Source organism: Sebastes fasciatus, chromosome 1 (genome assembly GCF_043250625.1).
Source record: "Sebastes fasciatus isolate fSebFas1 chromosome 1, fSebFas1.pri, whole genome shotgun sequence".
In the NCBI taxonomy this organism is placed as follows: Eukaryota; Metazoa; Chordata; class Actinopteri; order Perciformes; family Sebastidae; genus Sebastes; species Sebastes fasciatus.
Genome location: NC_133795.1, coordinates 15,741,228 through 15,760,189, shown reverse-complemented (window position 1 = coordinate 15,760,189; position 18,962 = coordinate 15,741,228). Strand labels below are relative to the sequence as shown.

The 18,962-nt window shown below is 42.0% G+C and overlaps 1 protein-coding gene across 1 annotated transcript in view; it reads right to left on the bottom strand.

Moving 5' to 3' along the window:
* Window positions 1–18,962, bottom strand: part of LOC141766199 (low-density lipoprotein receptor-related protein 1-like) — a 118,064-nt gene that overhangs the window by 52,901 nt on the left and 46,201 nt on the right. Inside the window, exons 7-15 of the mRNA XM_074632839.1 lie at window positions 12,517–12,679; window positions 10,829–11,051; window positions 6,912–7,101; window positions 6,678–6,821; window positions 4,533–4,769; window positions 3,005–3,185; window positions 1,538–1,760; window positions 741–930; window positions 445–570 (exon numbers count right to left, since the gene is read on the bottom strand). Coding sequence (XP_074488940.1) covers window positions 445–570; window positions 741–930; window positions 1,538–1,760; window positions 3,005–3,185; window positions 4,533–4,769; window positions 6,678–6,821; window positions 6,912–7,101; window positions 10,829–11,051; window positions 12,517–12,679 — 1,677 coding nt within the window. The remainder of the gene's footprint in view (window positions 1–444; window positions 571–740; window positions 931–1,537; window positions 1,761–3,004; window positions 3,186–4,532; window positions 4,770–6,677; window positions 6,822–6,911; window positions 7,102–10,828; window positions 11,052–12,516; window positions 12,680–18,962) is intronic.

The following is an 18,962-nucleotide window of genomic DNA, read 5'->3' as shown; positions in this document are numbered from 1 at the left end:
GTTCAATTTGCACATCGGTTTACTACCTCATTTGATTTTTATTTAAGAATTTTTTTTTTATATATATATATGTATATTTACTGTGTATTAACTGTTCCTGTACATTTCCTGGATAACCTGCTGCTGTAACACAAGATTTTTTTTTATTGGGATCAATAAAGTCCATCCATCCATCCATCCATGATGGAGCAACCTGGAGGTGGGCAAAATACCAGGAACACCTTGAGCATTCTAGGCTTCAAAAAGACAGTACTTATTGCAGAGTCTGTATTGGACTGCATTGCATTATGCAGGTGCTTTTGTTGTTGTGGCCACAGTCAGAGTCACACAGCTTGACTCATCTTGTCCAACATACTGGAAATAAAACCTTGTATGTGTAATGGAGCAAAACGAATGCCCTTCAGTCTCACATTCACATTCAAAGCATTCATTTTTTTAACTTACCTTTGCAGCTGGTGTTGTCAGCTGGGTCTAGTATTTGGTCTTCTGCACAAGCACACTGCCGGCCGTCTGGTATAGCAAGACACAGACTGCTGCAGCCGCCGTTGTACACGCGACACGCATTAGAGCCTGTGGATGAACAAACATGAATGTGCAGATTATATAAGGGTTGATGCACACATTAGCACAATTTAGTATCAATTATTCCTCATGTAATGTGTTTTGACAATCATAATGTCTAGATTAACACGGATGTATGGAAGAATTATCTATTTGTGATGCGTTTCCACACGTCCTACCTTGCTGCTGCTGAGCGTCGTACATGCGGATTTCAAAGATGGGTGGTCTCTCGTTGCGCAGCAGAGTAGAGATGCCAGTGGTTGTGTCCAACTTGTAAATGCTGCCACTACGATACTCGTTCCAGAACAAGAAGTGTTTATAGTGGCACAGACCAAAGGCGTGGTTCAGTTCCTGACCTTCGTACACAGTCTGGTGATGTGAGAAAAGCAACAACATTGTAAAGCATGCTTTAAAAAAAAAAACAGACTACAGCACTCTGTGTCCCGAATTACAGCTCAAAATATGTTTGTATTAATTCATGTTGACGGTATAATGTGATGTAATGGACCGTGTTTGTTTTTTATCAGTTAACATTTGAGTAAATTATCCTACAGATCTAAAAATAGTAGAGTGTCAAGGCAATAGTGGTACAAAAAGCAGATCATAAATCTGTGTGGCCCTAAAATAGCCTTTTTAGAGGTACTCAGAGTATGTGAGTAAATATTTAAACTTCATTCATTTTGTGTCAACCATAATATTATACATTTTAAATGCTATAAACAACTCCATAAAATCAAAATATAACCAACACACAGGCCAGTGAAAACAAAATATCATCAATTTAGCCACAGAGAGTATGAACTACATTGTGACGGACCACCCTGAGTCTTCTAGTGCTTTAAAACTCATTCCCTATTAGCTCGCTCACAGCTCGTCAGTCCCTGTCAGAATAATCCCTCCGCCTTGATTCCTGTGAACCGCTCTGCCTTTATATACTAGAGTAAAATAATCCCGATGATGGCGAGCGAGTGCTGACCTTGCGCTCGGAGCTGTTGAGGTACACCATCTCAATGCGGTCGTAGTAGGCGTCCACCCAGTAGAGGATGCCCTGCGGGATGTCCAGGCTGAGGCCGTTGGGCCACAGCACCGTTTTGCTGGTCAGGAACACGTTTCTGTTGGAGCCGTCCATCCAAGCACGCTCGATTTTGCCTCGCTTGCTCTCCTTGGGGTCCTCCTCCCAGTCTGTCCAGTACATCCACCTGAGGAAGCAACAAGGGAACTGTCAGGTGTGCAAGTACTGAATGAAATGTGACAGCAAGACAGAAAAAAAGGATAATTATTGTTGGGGCATTAACGGAGGCAATCACATTTTATCTAGCTGCCCTAAAGCGCACAACGCTCATTAGAGCTTCCAGAGAGGCGGCTCCACAGTGTTTCTTAGTAGATCTGCCCAAAGGCAAACAAATGTTTGTCACCAGGTACTTTAGCACCTGTCAATTTCCTTCACTGCTCCAGGCTCAGCCTGCGAGCGCTGGCTGTCTACAACATTGTGCAAAACTAAGTACCAGCCCCCCCACCCCCTTCACTTGCTGGAATATGACTGACATCAGCATTAACATTTCATATTTCCTTCTCCATCTGTCTCCTTCTCTTGCTTCCCTTTCTCTGAATTTCTCCTTCTCCTCCCTCTTCTCCCTGAGCCTGATTGATTACAGGCATTAGTGGAGGCGAGTGCCTTTCCCCTGGGAAGTGTGTGCACACACATCACCCTGTCGCCAGCAATCCAAAAAGTGTGTGTGTGTGTGTGTGTGTGTTTGCGTGCTTATGAGCGTGAGCTTCTTCTCAGGAGAGATCCCAGGAGGTCATATCAATAAGACAACATCCACACACGGCGAGATTAAGAGCTATTTGAAAGAGTGCGAGAGAGATATGGCTGTGTGTTAATAAGCTTGTGGAGGAAATCTACCATGTAATGCACAAAACGCTCCATCTGTTTTAATAAATAGCGAGCGATAAGTGAAATCAGAAGGGACGTTATGTTTCAGGGTGGTAATGGTCAACAACACAGATGTGATGAAAATGATAAAAACGCTCTCTGCTGGAAATTGTGAAGGGACACGGGCAATAGAAGAAAAAACAAAGTGGTGCCAGTTGGTGAGTAATGAAACCAATAAACAGCTCATACACAGGAGATAAGTGAAACTGAGACAGAAAGAGAGTGAACAGAGTTTGCTGAGATGCGAGTGACAGAACAATTGAGTCATCAGAAAGCTGACCAAAAGAAATTACCAGCCATCATTATCTCTCACCGTATGTTGCCTGACACCTTCATTAAACAGCCACCTCCAAGTCGGCACAATTCTAACTGCTGCCTTAACCTCTACTGTACCTGGACTGTGCAACACCTGTGCATGTCTTTACTTTGTTCAATGATCTTTATCCCTTTTCTCTGGCACAAACACATCCAACTCAATCACTTCCTCCATCTCTTTGTGCTCCTTACCCGTGCAGAGGATCCACTACAATGGCACGAGGGTGAGTCATTTTTCCCTCGATGAGGGTTTTGCGTGTCTGTGAAGCCTTTTCCAGCCGCGCCACGCTGATGGTTTTCTTAGGCCCGTCATCTGTCCAGTACAAGTTGTCAGCCATCCAGTCCACAGCTATGCCCTCTACAGTGTGGATTCCTGAGGCAATTACGTACAGTTGGTGAGAAGCCTATTGCTACAGCTACACATAAAAATAGTACTGACTGCAAAGTCTGTTCATAAGTGTAAATCGAGATTTTTTTTTTTTTTTATACTTTTAGATTCAAACCTAGATTTATACAGGATTACTGTCTGCTGATGCTTTTGCATTTGGCTCAATGAAAAAAAAGTCTGTTTTTAGGGGTATTTGTATCATTTAAATGTCTGGGGTGTAAGAAAATACACCAAAACACCGTATTGATTTTTAATTGACCTCGTTAAAATTTGACGGCCCACCATCGGGCCTGGCTGCTATCTGATCTTTCGGAGGTTATAACGGGCTCAAATTTAAAGATAGTGAAGTTACTGGTATCATTTTGAACTAGAAAACCTAATACATTGGTACCAACTATGTCATACTAACATGTCGGGAAGGTTGCTAAATAACGCTCCAAAGTTAAACAACATTTTGGCGAGGAAAAACTGATATGGCCATTTTCAAAGGGGATCCTTGACCTTTGACCTCAAGATATCTAAATGAAAATGGGTTCTCTGGGTACCCACGAGTCCCCCCTTTACAGATATACTCACATAATGCTAATCCCATGCAGTTTTGGGCTAAAATCATGCAGTTTTTTGCATGCCGTACAAATGTGTTATTTTTGCCTATTCTAAAATTGTGTATTTCTGATGTGTTTTTTGTACTATGACAGTTTAAAATTAGATTTTAAAAAATCACAATATATCGCCTCTCGTACAGTATCGCAATATATCACAATATATTAAATCGGATTCTTGCCAATACACAGACTTAGTAAATGTTTAAATTTATGGAAAGGAGTCCACTGCCACAAAGTTCTTGTTCTCAATGGGATAACCTGGATAAATAAAGGTTAAACAAAAAAATATTCCTGTGTAAACAAGATTCTGAGCTTGTGAAATAATTTCAAAGCCTATGATTATCTGTTGTTGCTTCTTGTAAACCTGTGTAAAAACTCATGCATGCATTTACAGTATTTGTGAATTTTGGCTTTTACAGCCAAAACCTGGGCCAGAATCCATACTTATATCTTGAATGTTACCTGGTAATGAAATTTAATTTACATACTGTACATATGATCTAAAGATTTTATTTTACAACTATGAATCTGTTCTACACACACACACACACACACACACACACAAACTTGAATATCTCATGCAGAGTTGTTTTCACAGGTTTACATGATTTCTGAAAACCGCTGAACAAGCTCAAAATCACAATGACCCTTATTTTAGCTCTTATCTTTTTCATCTACATAGTTTAGCATCATTTTTTGTTTCTCAAATTAGCTGTCATCACCCTACCTTCCTTCACGATGGTATCCCTCTCTGTCCCATCAATCTTCTGCCGCCCGATGATGTAGCTGGTGGCGTCGGCAAAGTAGATGAACTCGCTCTCGGAGTGAAAGTCCAGAGCCCTCGGGTTCATCAGGTTCTCTATGGGGATCATGTATTCGTCTGGTACCTTGGCATTCATATCCATGCCCCTGATGACCCCTGGGCGACCTTTACCATAGACCAGGAAGAGCTCGTGCTCAGGTTCTGCAGCAAAACAAGAAAGCAAAGCCAAAAGATTGTAGCTTAGACCTGAATGTATGTGCACACAGCTCAACAGAGGCAGTTAACACTAAACTTCTTTCTCCCATTCTGTTGACAAAGAATCAAATATTAGATGATGACTCATGGCTTTTTTTAACCCAGATAATGTGTATTGATTGAACAAGTAAATAACACACGCTATCAGCAAAGCCCTGAATGAGAATTAAGTGTTTTTCAATTGAGAGGCAGAGAGAGGAGAGAGGAGAGGAGGAGGGGCTGCCTTTACTTAAATTAACTGTGTCATTTTCAAGGACAGTCTATTCTCAGGAGGCAGATCAATATAATGCTATTATTGGTTGATAGAATATTAAAAGCCTTCTCTGAACAAGCTGAATCAGGATAACAGAGTCAGACTAAGTTATTGTTGCTCAGCTACTTTGTCCGTGGCTCTTTCCCAGTCTATAGCCCAGGGGAGAACCGCGCATCCCTGATCCAACCTTGGCTGCCCTTGGCTTCAGGTCTATAGAGTTGAATCACTGTGCCTCCTGAGTCTGTACTTACAGTTAGGCTGGGAGCATGCACACGTTTGAGCTGAGTCTACAGTATACGCTACAGTGCAGCATCTTGTCTTTCTATCTTATTAATGTAATTATATCTTATTATTGTCATTTTATCTTATCTTTTATTGCTGAGCTGACCGGTTCTCGCATCGTATACGTTGTACCGTTGACCCTGCGTTAACCTACATATGACAAATAAAACTGAAACTGAAACTGAGTGGCTCCCAACCTTTTATGTCAGACGTGCCTCAACAGCCTGATCAGATGGGCATTGACACAAAATGTAATAATTTACATAATACCAAAGAAGATATTGTTACAATAATGTTTTCATATAACTGAACCGTCAATGTTGACATCGGTTTTGTTTAAGTTTTAATGGTACTACTATCACTTGGAGTAGTGTTATTTGTATTATTTATAAGTTTCTGCTTGCTAACTCTTGACTGTTTTTTTTTTTTCCAAATATGAAATTGTTAGTTAATTGCTAGTTTCTCTTGTGTTACAGCCTAATCAATATTTACATTTTTTTTTTTTTAAAGCTGCTAAATGCGAGATTGGGAGCATTTCTATTGCTTCCGCATGGCTCTCAACATGGCGACGACTGAACCAGCGGTTTCGCAGCTAACGGTGCTAACAGTGGAAACAATGGCAAAAGTGCTAACGGTGCTAACAGTGTTAACCTGAGGGGGAACCGGAGAGTAGGTGCTACGTAGGGCTGACCCGAAAGCTTTGAAGATTTAAAGCTTCGACCGTTGCCATGGTAATCAACCTCCAAATCAGTATTTGAGTGCTTTGGGTTTTTTTTTTTAAACATATACAGTATATGTATGTAATAATATTGTATAAATCCCAGAATAGCCCATGAAATAAGGAATAATCCCACAACATTATTCCTATTCCACATTATTTAGCCAGTGGGGCACGCTCACAAGCATGAACATGCACTAAAGCACACGCAGCCGGTCCGGCTATGTCAACAAAGCAAGGTGAAGCTCTGATAATAAAACACACAGGTAGACATTACTCCTCTATATCTTTACATAGCAAATATTTGCGTGCTGCTTTAATAATGCTGCGGATATCGTATAGAGCACCTTTAATTTAAAATTGTACTTTTTTTTTTTTTTTTTTTTTTTTAAATTACTTGAGCTATACTCCACAATCTTTCCACATATCCTCTGGCCGGGATACAAGTTGTTAAGAATCACTGCTACAGTGGATGTTTTGAGTCTTTTGACAGGTAACACCTATCTCACAGTGCCTACTAGAGTTTCTTTTATAGATCATTTGTTGTTTTTTAGCCACTTAAACTTAATCATTGTTTCATTACACCAACAGTCCTACTCACTTTTGCAGGACTTGCCATCGCTGCCCAGGCTGAATCCGGAGCGACAGCGGCAGGTTCGGGTCTTGTGGCCGTTCCCCAGCAGACAGATGTCCGAGCAACCTCCAGCCTTCCCAAACTGGTCCACCTCACATGCATGGCTGCGTACTGGACACCAAGAAGGTGGAAGATAAAGTCACAAAACCATAATACAGCATTCAGATGATATGAAAGTGTGTGTGTGTGTGTGTAGTCTACCTGGAGGCTGGCGTCTCTGGTGGTAGACGTGCAGCGCTCCTCCCTTGTCCACCCTGGTCACTACTTGGTAGTCTGTGCTGTTGAAGCGGTTGACCCTGATCACACTGGTTTTAGGCTGCATGTTAGCGTTGTCTGAGTTGGTGGCGTACAGGTAGTTTTCAAACACAGTCAGCCCGTACAGGTGCTCGATCTTGAAGAGAGAAAATGGAAAATGGGGAGATGATGGAAGGGTTGAGGGAGAGAGTAAAGGAGAGGGAGATGGGATTTAATCCAATGTACTAAAAAAATCCCAGTTTCACCTTCTTTGAGTGCTTTACTCGACTTACTTATCAACTATACATGTAGTCTGGCTCGGAACAAGATAGATAAGTGCTTCTACAGAAATTAGATATCCTCTACCAGAGCCATATTTCCTGAGCTTGTAAAGAGTTTTATAAGCTCTGTTGGAGGCTGTGTGGGCAAGAAATGCATCAGTTTTGTGTGTGAGCTAACAAAGCCTGGTGAAAAGTGAATAGTCTGCTATCGATTTTTTTTCACTCTGGATGTGCCAACGTACGTGATGCACACTCCTGCCTAACCTCCATACAGAGTCTTGTCTTTATGCAAGCAATTATACACGACGATGTGCCCTAATATATGAAAATAAAGGATCATGATTCAATGTGGAGTGGCATTTCACCTCAGCGAGTCCATTATTTTCTATATCTGGAAGCCTAAGGGTCTATTATCGCGCTTCTACCATGGCAACTTGACAACTTCTGTTCAAATTGTCCATGTTTTAAAGATTTTCTTTAGCCATTTTTTCCCCACGGTTCGTTTTATTTTACAAGTGAGTGTTAACTGGTAATGTTGCATGAAGTAGAGGTGTTGTTTCCATGGTTACTTTTAGTTTAATAAACTGTGCTGTGATGTAGAGCGGTGGTTAAACTGTTTACAGTCTTTTTGAGGTGCCCTGATACACAATTTTAACAGCCACTAACTAGTATTTTCCGTGGCCGTGGTACAAAGTGGTATTATAAAGTGATGAAGTGTTTAGCAGCAGTGACTGAGAGGAACCAGAAAAGCTTCCACTGCTCACAATAGACAGAACTCCTGGACAAACTAGCTTTTATCTGACTAAATCAGGACGAAAAGCAAGGCAAGAACTTTCAAGTCTGGACAAACACAGGCCAGTGACTCAGTGTCCCGAGAGGCCGTGTCAGCAGCAGCAGCATATAACCTGAGATGACACTGTGGTCTATCTCAGGCTGCGTGGAGCCCACTGGGCCACAGAGAGACACAGAGAGTCGGGATAAAAGGATAAAAAGAGTTATTATCGTAGGCTGAAAACGCAATGCTCTGCTGAGGTGATACAGTGAATGGAAACCTATTAGCATCAGACTGTAAGGAAACATGATTGTGCACTGTGTCACCTTTACTCACAGATCTAGCCAAGACAAACCAGAAAAAAAAGAAGAAGAAAAAATATATTGCTCTACTTGATTTCACACACTTCAGGTTCCAAGTTTCTGTAGCATATAGTCAATTTAAAAGGGTCTCAATTAGCATTAGGCATGGGACACATTTTTCCTCGAATCAAGACCCCATGCATCTGATTTGAACTTTGAAAACGGTATTTTTTCACACAAGAGTTTCCTATGCAGCTCTAAAGCTACAGTAGGGTGATGTGATGACCCCTGATGTCATCTGAGGTTTCCCGTTTGGTTGGGATCTGGAACACCTGGGCCCGAAGTTCCCAGTTCACTTAAAGCCCCCCCCCTCCAGCCAGTTTTACTTTCTGTTTTTTGGTTCTTTCTCAAACAGAGAATGGGGGTGTGTAATAGTCAGACGTAATTCATCACCACGGCAACCAGATTGCATCGTTTTTCAACCCAGTTTAGATGAATTTACTGTTTATCAGCATACAAATGAGACAAGCATTAGGCCGACTCTCTCTCACTCGCTCTCTCCTTTACCATCTCCTCCTGGCGAGGCGGCCGTCTGCTGGCAGCCGAACCGAGCAGCCGCCGGCCACAGCGCACTGGAGGACGTATAGGCATGTTGCCGTGGTTCGCCGTTTGAGATGCAGTTTTGGAGGTGCTAACACCGGCTGCTCTTGCCTCAGCTTCCAGCACCGACACCGCACCGGGCTGCGCTGTGATTCGTTTATTTCTCTAACGGGACTTTTCTCTCGTTTTCTCTTGGGCTGAAAGTTGTGCGCTCCCCGGTGTAACCTCCAAAACGGCATCGGCTGCTTTCCGAGATGGTAAAGAAGAGAGCGAGTGAGAGAGACAGTCAGTGTGTTGTTTTGTGTAATCCACTACGTTGATTGCATCCGCTCACCGCGCACACAAAAGCCATTGTGAAAATAAACATTTGCCAGCTAATTAACTGAAAGACAGATGAACAGATTTATCGGTTTGCTGCTGCTCAGACTTAAACAAGCATGAGTGCGCCCGCGCAAGCTTGGAGGATGGTGTATGACTTGTAGCTTTTTCTATAGTCATACGTCATCATGTTCCCGTTTTAGCAACAACCTTCTTTTTCTTTTTTTTACTTTGAGCACAAAATTAAGTTATTTGTCAAATTGTTTTTGGCAAACAGTGTGTGGCTAATTAACTTAGTCAGGAAATGACTCAAATAAATATGGAATATCATAAAAAAGTCAAAATACACTGGAGGGGGTGCTTTAAGTCACGACTGCAGTCTTTCTCTGGCTGACTCTCTGCTGGCTGCGGTGGCGCTCTGCTTCTCCTCTCTAGGCACCTGGTTTTGTTTATGCTTCCTTCGTTAGTTACTGTTGTTTTTATGCACCTTTGCAACATCCCCACACGCACATTTCTCCACTCATGCATCACACACACACACACACACACACTGCTGGCACCACTGATATCCACATCCCATACTTTAAATATTCATTTATCTCTTTAGTTTGGTTTAATTTGGCTTTAATTTGTTAAATAAAGTGTCTTTTGTTAAACTTCAACATGGTGTGTCTCTCTTTATGTTACATCATGACAGCAATCAATAAATCAAATACTTGGACTGGCTACCTTCCTGCACGCTCTCTGCCTGTGCCATCATTGCGTGAGTCTCCCACAAGCTGCTAGCCTGACAGCTGTGAGTACTAACAAAAGCCATGTTCGTTGTTTACCTTTATTTTTATATAGTTATGGTCTTAATGATAATTTTGGGGTAGTGGCTTTGGAGGGAGGCCTGAAGTGACGGGCTGTCAGTGTTGCCAACTTGGTGATTTTCTCACTAGATTTAGTTGCTTTTGGAGCTACTGTAGTGCAATAGCTGCTTTCATTGGAAAAGATTTAGCAACGCTGGGCTGCTGTTTACTCTAGCAGGTTCCTCCTACCCCTGTTACCTACCTCAGCTTTAAGAGAGCATGCCAGGCCTTAATTAACACACACTCTTGATAAAAAAGGCCCAAACACCATCAATAACACACTTTTAACCTTTACCTGAAGGATGTGTTAATGCCCTATCACAGGTGTGCACACACACAAAGCAAGAGATGGTGGTTTGTGTGCGTTTGTGCCCTTAGGCTCAGAGAGTAAATGAAAGTCATTACTTCTCCACAGATCACAGTAAAAGCCATGGTAACAGGTTTAAGAGGCACTGTGCTTCATCAGCGCTGCAACATCAACAACAGCCTCAGCATCAGACACTATTAATCAGCCGCTTTAATGAAAAGGCAAATGTCCTCCGTCTCCTCTGTGCTCATAACTCACTGGGCAAGAACACATTACAGGAGCACACAGGAGAAGCATCAGGTGCATTATAGATATATAGGGAACTATAAAGCACACTAGAGTTTTTAGAGAATTATGAAGAGCGTGCACAAGGACAGCTAATTTAAGAGAGATAATCTTCGCGCTAATTGATGATAATGGGAGTGTGGTGCGTCCTGTGCAGCTGTTTCTCACCAGCAGGCCTTGGATGATGGTGTGTCGGTTCTTGCCCTCGTAGTCCACCACCTCGATGTAGTCCAAGTAGGCATCGGCCCAGTACACCAGTCTGCTGACGAGGTCCAGCGTGATGCCGTGAGGGAATACAATCTTACTGTCCACCAGCTTGGTTCGGTTCTGGCCATCCATGTCGCAGCGCTCCACTTTGGGGATCTGACCGTAGTCTGTGAAGAATACCTTCCTGTGGAAACAAAGGATCAGACCTGATTGAGGACAGAAGGATGAATAGATCAATTGAATCGGAAAATAGTTTCATTTTCCGCCCGTCTGGCTTTGTTATAATTGATTGATCGTCCTTATTTCCATCACAGGGAGACAATAATGATCTAGCGTCAGTAGAGTAAAAGGAGAAAGGTAGGAAACATCCCTACTAGCAGACAGTAAGGAAGATTCATTCAAGTCATTTTTTCCAAGGAATAAAGCTGAATATTTGCTGAATATCTTTAACTGTTGATTTTACAGCATCTATCTGAAGTCCTGAACTTGATTCAGTAAATCTCCTATACCACAAATCCTAAAATCTGGATTTTCTTTCTGAATATTGTCGTTTTATTGGTTAGCAATATTCTGAAGGGACACATTTCTACTGTAAACCTGATTTAGAACCAAACACAAACAGTTTGTCAGAGCATAATCATTATTTAAGTGTTTCACTGCTGCCGAAGCAAAAATAGTGACTTATTTAAAGCTTCAAATAACAAATCACGCTCACAGTCCCTGTAAATGTGTTAGTAAGGAGCTTCATTTTAGAAATGTATGTGTTAAACAAGCTGGAAAACACATTCCACACAATATCTTGAGATTCCTCATCGAAACTAAACCTCATAAAGTAACCAGAAGATGAAGGTAGGGAAGTAAAAATATAAGGATTTGACTGACTATTTTGACAAACCTTTCTGAAGTGCACAGCTACAGAAGTCTTGTATTGTCACCCGAAGACGAAAAACATAATACAGTAATGTAATAATATAATTCAGAATGTGCAAACTATTTTACGTTTTTTGAGGGTGAATACATTAAACAGTCAGTGTGAGGTTACTGGAAAGAGTTGTAATCCCTAACTAAACAGCACAACAAAGGATGAATTCTGCTGTTATATTGTTGTTTGTGTTGTTTTTCTCCCCCTCTAATGACACTGACTGCAGACCACCACAACAACAACAACAAAGAAGCAGCTACAGTGAATCTACCTGACCTTGTAACTGGAAGAACCAATTACGGCCGAGGAAATTGCGTGGGATGAAAACGGTCCACGTAGCTCCAAGCACAAATACACTCTCACATTTGTGCTGTTCATTTTTTTCCCCAACACACACACACACACACACACACACACACACACGCTCAGACACTCACACAAGCATGCACCACAGATATACACACACACTTTCAGGAATTCAGTTGGAAAGTCTGGTCATAAACAAAAGAGCTGTAACAAAAACATGCTTTTACATTCAAAACCTACACAGTCCGCAAACAGAACATCTGCACTCAATTACTGCGACGTCCAAACTTCCATTTGCCCTTTTCCCTCCATTTCAACTCCTTGTTCAAAAGTTGGGTAACAACGACGGATGACAGAAGTCTGACTTCTCATGGGATTATTATTACGAGTGTGTGCATGGAGTGTGCTTGTGCATACTGACCCCATGGTCGGGTCCAGGGCGATGCCTTTAGGGTTATACAACTCCTGGTCCAGGAGGGTGACACATGTCTGTCCATCCTTGTCACACACGAAGATCCTGTCGTCCACGTCATCCACAAAGTAGAAGTTTCCGGTGAGCCAGTCGATGGCCATCTGCTCCACATCTGGACAGAGAAAGGGCGGAGGGGTTAGGAGGGGGTAAGTTGGGACACAGGAGGTGCAGGGGGGGGAGACAAAAACAGTCTTTCAGTACTTGAATTGATTCATTTTGATTGGTAAAGAGCTTGAGCACGTGATGTTGTTGTACATACTTGTAGCAGATGGGTAAGAGGTTTGACTCATAGTCATGTGATGAAGTAAATTAGTCAGCAATACTGTGTAGCAGCTACTTCAACAGCTCCCTCTCCCTCACACACATTCATACACAGTCCAAATCTTCATGTTTGGACTTGGGTCCGTTTTCTTGACTGACAAACGAGATGAGAGCCAACTCCAATTAGCAAGTGTCTAGGTAATGTGTGTGTCATTCAAAGCCACTCAGACAGACAGAATATGAGACAGGCTGTTTGTTGCTTCGAGGGGTGCGATGTTGCCGTAGCTGTAACTAAGCGACTGCGGGCGTGTGGTGTCCGCTGTGTTTATTTTCTCGAGGCTCAGCTCACGGGGAAGACCAGTGCCCCGCCCGAAAGATGAAAATCAAACACCTGGACACGTGCACATGGCACCACACACGTACTTTATGGAACGTTTACTGTGAGAAAAAAAACACTGGAATACCCCTGCTCTATCCAAACGGTGCTGAATGTGGTGCGGGACCACATAGGGAGGGTCTGAGAGAGAGCAGAAAAATAGAGAAAAAGAATAACATGAGACACTAATATACCCCTCTCACTGGTTCCCTCATTCCCTCCTCTTCCTTCCTCTCCTCAAACACCAGCTCAGCCACACTGAGGCTGAGCCAAGGACCAGAGAAAGAAAGAAAGCCATTGTTAAAGCTAAAGGAAAAGAAGACGTGAGGATATTAAAGGTCCAGAATGATCAATTTACTGTAGTGAGTGGTGGAAAGTACATTTACTCAAGTACTATACTTCGGTATACTTCTGAGATACTTGTACTTTACTTGAAGTTTTTCCATTTTGTGCAACTTTATTCTTGTACAACACTTTATTTCAAAGGAAAATATTGTGCTTTTTACACCACAATATCTATTTGACAGCTACAGTTACTTTGCAAACTGAGATTTTAAAAATCTATGATGATCATATACAAAATAGGCTCCACCTATACCAGCTGCAACATTAAAATGATGCTAACTCAATGCATCAGTAATAATAATCCAATAACATATAATAACATGACAGTAACAATCTGCCTGCATAGTTAGTACTTTTGATAATACATGCAATGAACCTGCAATGAACCTGCAAAAACAGATTTTTTTGGACACCAGGGGGCAGCAGAAACAAGCTGTGAACACAACACTGACATATTATCACCTTTAATGTTGATAAATTGTTAGTTAGCAAACAGCTGCTCTCAGTTTTCACATCCAGCTGCTATGGAGTAACATTAGCATTCATTTGATGTTGTGCTTCAGTCCTTCCTGAAGTCCGATATCTCATTTTAGCTCTGTAATAGCGTTTCACAAACTCTTGAGGCAAATATTCATTTTTAGAAATGCTGCACTACACACATGTTCACTAATCGCTAACTTTGTCTGCCTGGGTTTTAGTGTAGTGTATGGGTTTTTAGAGCTTTTCTTCTAAAAATAGCTGGGTAGCTGAGTAGTTAAGACGCATACCATATAACACAAAAGAAGATTAATTGAATCAAATGGTGTAGTTGAAACAAAAGAGTAAAGTTGTGGCTGGAAAAACAAAATAATGAGCTGAAAGATGCTAAAGTGCTCTGTAAAGCTGAGGAGAACGTTGGTTGGTCACTACAAGTGACCCATTTCACACATCATGATCCATTTAAGTAGCATTTTGAAGATGATATGAAGACTTCTACTTACTTTCTGAGTATTTATATATTATATATTTGCTACTTTTACGTAAACAAAGTATCTGAATACCTTTTCCTGCACTCACTGTCCTACCTATAAATCCTAACATAGGGAATGAAAACTATACGTCTGCATGACTAGAGAGAGAGAGAGAGTGAGAAACAGAGTGGGGAGGAGGGCTTCACAAACCACAAGACTAGTATTTTCACAGCTGCCGTAAGCTCTGCTCTCCACAGAGCTATCCACACACACACGTACACAAACACCTCAGATATAGGGCTAAAGTCGTGCTGCAGGAGTCCGTGGTCATGCAGTGCACAGTGCTAGGAGTGGACGTCTATTATGGCGGTATGTTTACCAGGGCGAGCAGGTCAATGTGATGATTTAGGGGAGACCGGAGGATCGATTTCTCCAACCAGGAAAGAAAAGCTCGAGTGGGGGGAAATGACAGAGCAGATTCCTCGGCATAAGAGCGCAATAAAAGTGTGTGCATAGTGAAAGCTTACCAGCTCCGGACCAATAAATCTGACTGTAATTCCAGAGGAGGCCTCTGTATTTACAAAAACGGACACATTTTTTCAGAGGAGCCTGGCTCGCAAAGGGAGGGAAATGGATCACTTTCAAATATTTCGGGTTCGAGTAAAAGTGGAAAACGGATAAAAGAAAAAATGCAGATGGACGGAGAGGAAAGGAAGGAAAAGTGAGAAGAAAAGAAGGAAGACAGAGAAGAGAAGAAAGAGGGAGAGAGATCTGATTTCCACTAGGGAAACTTGGCCATTGTGCAGCAGCATTTCAGAGGTTTATGGGAATCAGGGGCCGTATTCCCAAAGGTGCTCTTAATTTTTAACACAGAGTTTCTCTGTTTAAACGCTTCCAGCTGCCCCGCAACACACTGATTCACTGATTAAGCAATGGTAAACAACAGGGGGAGAAAATAGGAGATTGAGCAATATTCTAAAAGTGAAAAAATCTTTCTGACACCCCCCCCCCCCCCCGCTCTCCATTTTCCTCCACCTCTGCTAAACAGAAATGGCTCCAGCGAAGCCTTTTCAATCTCCTCCCATTCTCTCGCTTATGCATCATCCCCCCTATCCCTCCCCTTTGTCTGCTCCCCAGAGGTGGGAAAACAGTCTGGATTCATTAACTGCAGCTCTGTCTGTCTCAAACTATGCTATAAAAAAACAAAACAGCATAATTGAAAAAACAGAACCGGCCGCCTTCTTCAATTTTTTTCCTACTCTCTCTCTCTAAACAACTTGTTTTTCTCCGTGTTTCCTCGTCCATCTCCCTGCTCCCTGTTGGTCTAAGAAAACAGCCGAGTGAACGTCTAGATAATGTATTTAAAGTGAATTGCTAAATGGAGCAACGCTAGGCTGAGTTTTACTCCAATAACTGTGTGTAGGAGCTCAAGTGAAGGGCATACATCTCCACAGGCATCCACAGCTTGAACTACGCTGCTAACACAGGGGGACAGATAGAGGCATTACTTTTAAATATGGCTTTGATACCTCACTTTTAAACTGTGATTGAAGCTTAAAACGCTGACCGCTCATACACCCCAACCCCCACTTCCCCTCGCCAACCTCCCCGCACTCCAAAACACTCCCTCAAGCATCTGGCAAAGGCGTCACACCAGAGACACACAGGCAGGGGGAGAATGGCAAAAAAAACAACAACAACAATTTGTGGCTCTGTTAAGATCCAAAAAAACATACAAAGCAAGAGGGGAAATAAAGTGGTTCATTTGAGGGACTAAAGTGTAGACCAAAGACTATAATGTATTTCATGGTTCATGGTTAATGAGAGAGAGAAAGAGAGAGAGAGAGAGAGAGGTTTAAAGCTGAACAAAGTGTTGAACGGAGAGAAGATTTGAAAATGTGCTGACTGGCTTGCCTTTTAACAGCACATGACCTCTTAAGGAGATTTCAGGCCGGTGTCTGTGCTAAGCAGCACGCTGTAGCTCACTGTGCAGTGGGAGCAGGTACTGTAGCTCTCACAGTACAGGCAGGGAAGAGAGGCTTAGCAACAGCTCTGGGATCAGCCCTCCTGTGCACAGTGTGGAGCATCAGCATCTAGTGCTACCGAATGTTAATCTATCTCAGCTTCATTTCTCGGTTTCCCATTGGGAGAGCTCAGCACCCATATGTTAGAAACAACTGATTAAACAGACATGTGCTATATGTATTCAAAGGTTGTTTTCTTGCTGCAATAAGGCACTGCTCAACACAGTTTATAATAAATAATGTCTGACAAGCGCAGCTCATTCAGAGTATGCTTTATGTAATGGAAAATGATGAGGAGAAATTGTGAGGAAATGCAATTAGATATGGTTGATGCGCCAGTCCCTCAAAGTAATTTAAAACAACAACAACAAATGTTTCAAATGCATTGTGTTTGTACTGCAAATTGTGTTTTATTAATCCAGTTTTAATCTGGATCTTTAGCCACAGTCCAGACTGAAAACTATTGGATGGATTAACATGAGATTTGTGCAGACATTCAAGTTCCCCTGGGGATGAATAACTTTGGTGATACCTTGACTTTTCATCTAGCATCATCGGGTCAAAAACTTTAGTTTGCCCAACACTTTGGTGCCGGACAAACACAATGACATTCCCATCATCCTCAGTTGTACTTTGTGTTTTTTGGGGCTAATAAGCACACACGCTAACACGCTAAACTATGAAGGTAAACATGATGATGATGATAAACATCATTATATTAGCATTGTCATTGTGAGCATGCTAATGTTGGCATTTAGCTCAAAGCACCACTGTGCCTCAGTACAGACTGAGCAGTGATCTTTATTGAGTTTTACACAGTTTTTAATTAAAATAAACTCAGATATATTCTCTTTTTTTTTTGTTTAAAGCTAAGGTTGGTAATGTTGAGAAACTAGCATGAGTACACTAGGTTTAATAAATTACCAGCCCAGTGTTGCCAACTCTTTTCCAATGAAAGTAGCTGGCAGCACTAGCTCCAGAAGTAAACATATCATAATGAACGTGAACGGCAAACATGGCTATTGTTAGTACTAACAGCTGTCAAGCCATTCAATCATTTCATTCAGACTGAATGAAATGATTGAACGGGCTCCTTACAGTCCTGCAACAGCCACAGATACTCAATTTTGTCATTTGATTTATTGATTGCTGTCGGGATGTTGAGATAATTTCAACAAATATAACAAAAATTTTTTTTGAAGAACAAAAAACATCGCTAAAAGTAGTGAAAAAATAAGTTACATTTTTCATAGTCACATAAGACTTACATCACCACTTTTGTATGATGTGAGTGACTGGTATAATTAGCGATGGCAAGAAACAGACAGTGTCAAATATAGAATGAGACTAAGTGTATGTTTCGTGACATTTGGAAGATGAGAGTGGGACTAAAAAAAAAAAAAAAGTCAAAGGGAATGTCATGAAAGTGAGAGAGAGAGAGAGAGAGAGAGAGAGAGAGAAGAGAGAGAGAGAGAGAGAGAGAGAGAGAGAGAGAGAGAGAGAGAGAGAGAGAGAGAGAGAGAGAGAGAGAGAGAGAGAGAGAGAGAGAGAGAGAGAGAGAGAGAGAGAGAGAGAGAGAGAGAGAGAGAGGGGGGGTTGGAGACACATCTGGACAACTCATCTGTGGCATACTGAGGTCATGAGTCACTCCAACCACACACGCATCATTTCCTGTATGTTCACCTCTGTCATTGGTTGCTGCTGGCTCCTTCCATGTCGACTGTAAGCACAAACCTGCTCCTCCTATTCTGTCACACTCCACACGCCAGCAGCCTGTCCAAAAGAGCAACTCTGCTGTCTGGGCAGTCGCTCCACATTATGGACTGGAACAGATGAAACAAATCTGCCCTTTTGTATTGTATATTATCTGCGCTGACGCTAAGTATTTGGGGGTCAGATTTAAACATTCCTGACATTGTTTGTCATCATAAATATAAAGATTTATATGTTTTTTGTCATAACTAGCTCCTGTCTACACCCGAGATGTGGTTTATTCTGCAAAACAGTCACGCTAGGAAACAACCAGCACTTTCTTTTCTCTGTCCCGTTTGTCTCGTTAATAATTAAAAATGCCTTCAAATGGCATCCCTCTCTTCCTCCTGTCACTCATACACACACTGACATGTACACTGTAATAATGTCACTCGGATACAGGACGTGCAGCGCCCTTCAATTGCTTACTTATTTCAGCAATACAGCTCTAATCCTTCATTATCAGTCATGCACATCCTGTCCATGCTCCACATGTGTGTATCAGGATGTGTGTGTGCATGAGCGCTGCAGTGTGTGTGTGTGTGTGTGTGGGGGGGGGGATGTCCGTGGAGAACCCAACTGAAGCTGCTGGAATTTCCTGCAAATTCTTCTGCTCCTTAAATTGTCCGATGTGAGCCCGGTTAAAGCTGCATGGTTATAGCAGCAGTGGTAATCCTCATTCTTTGA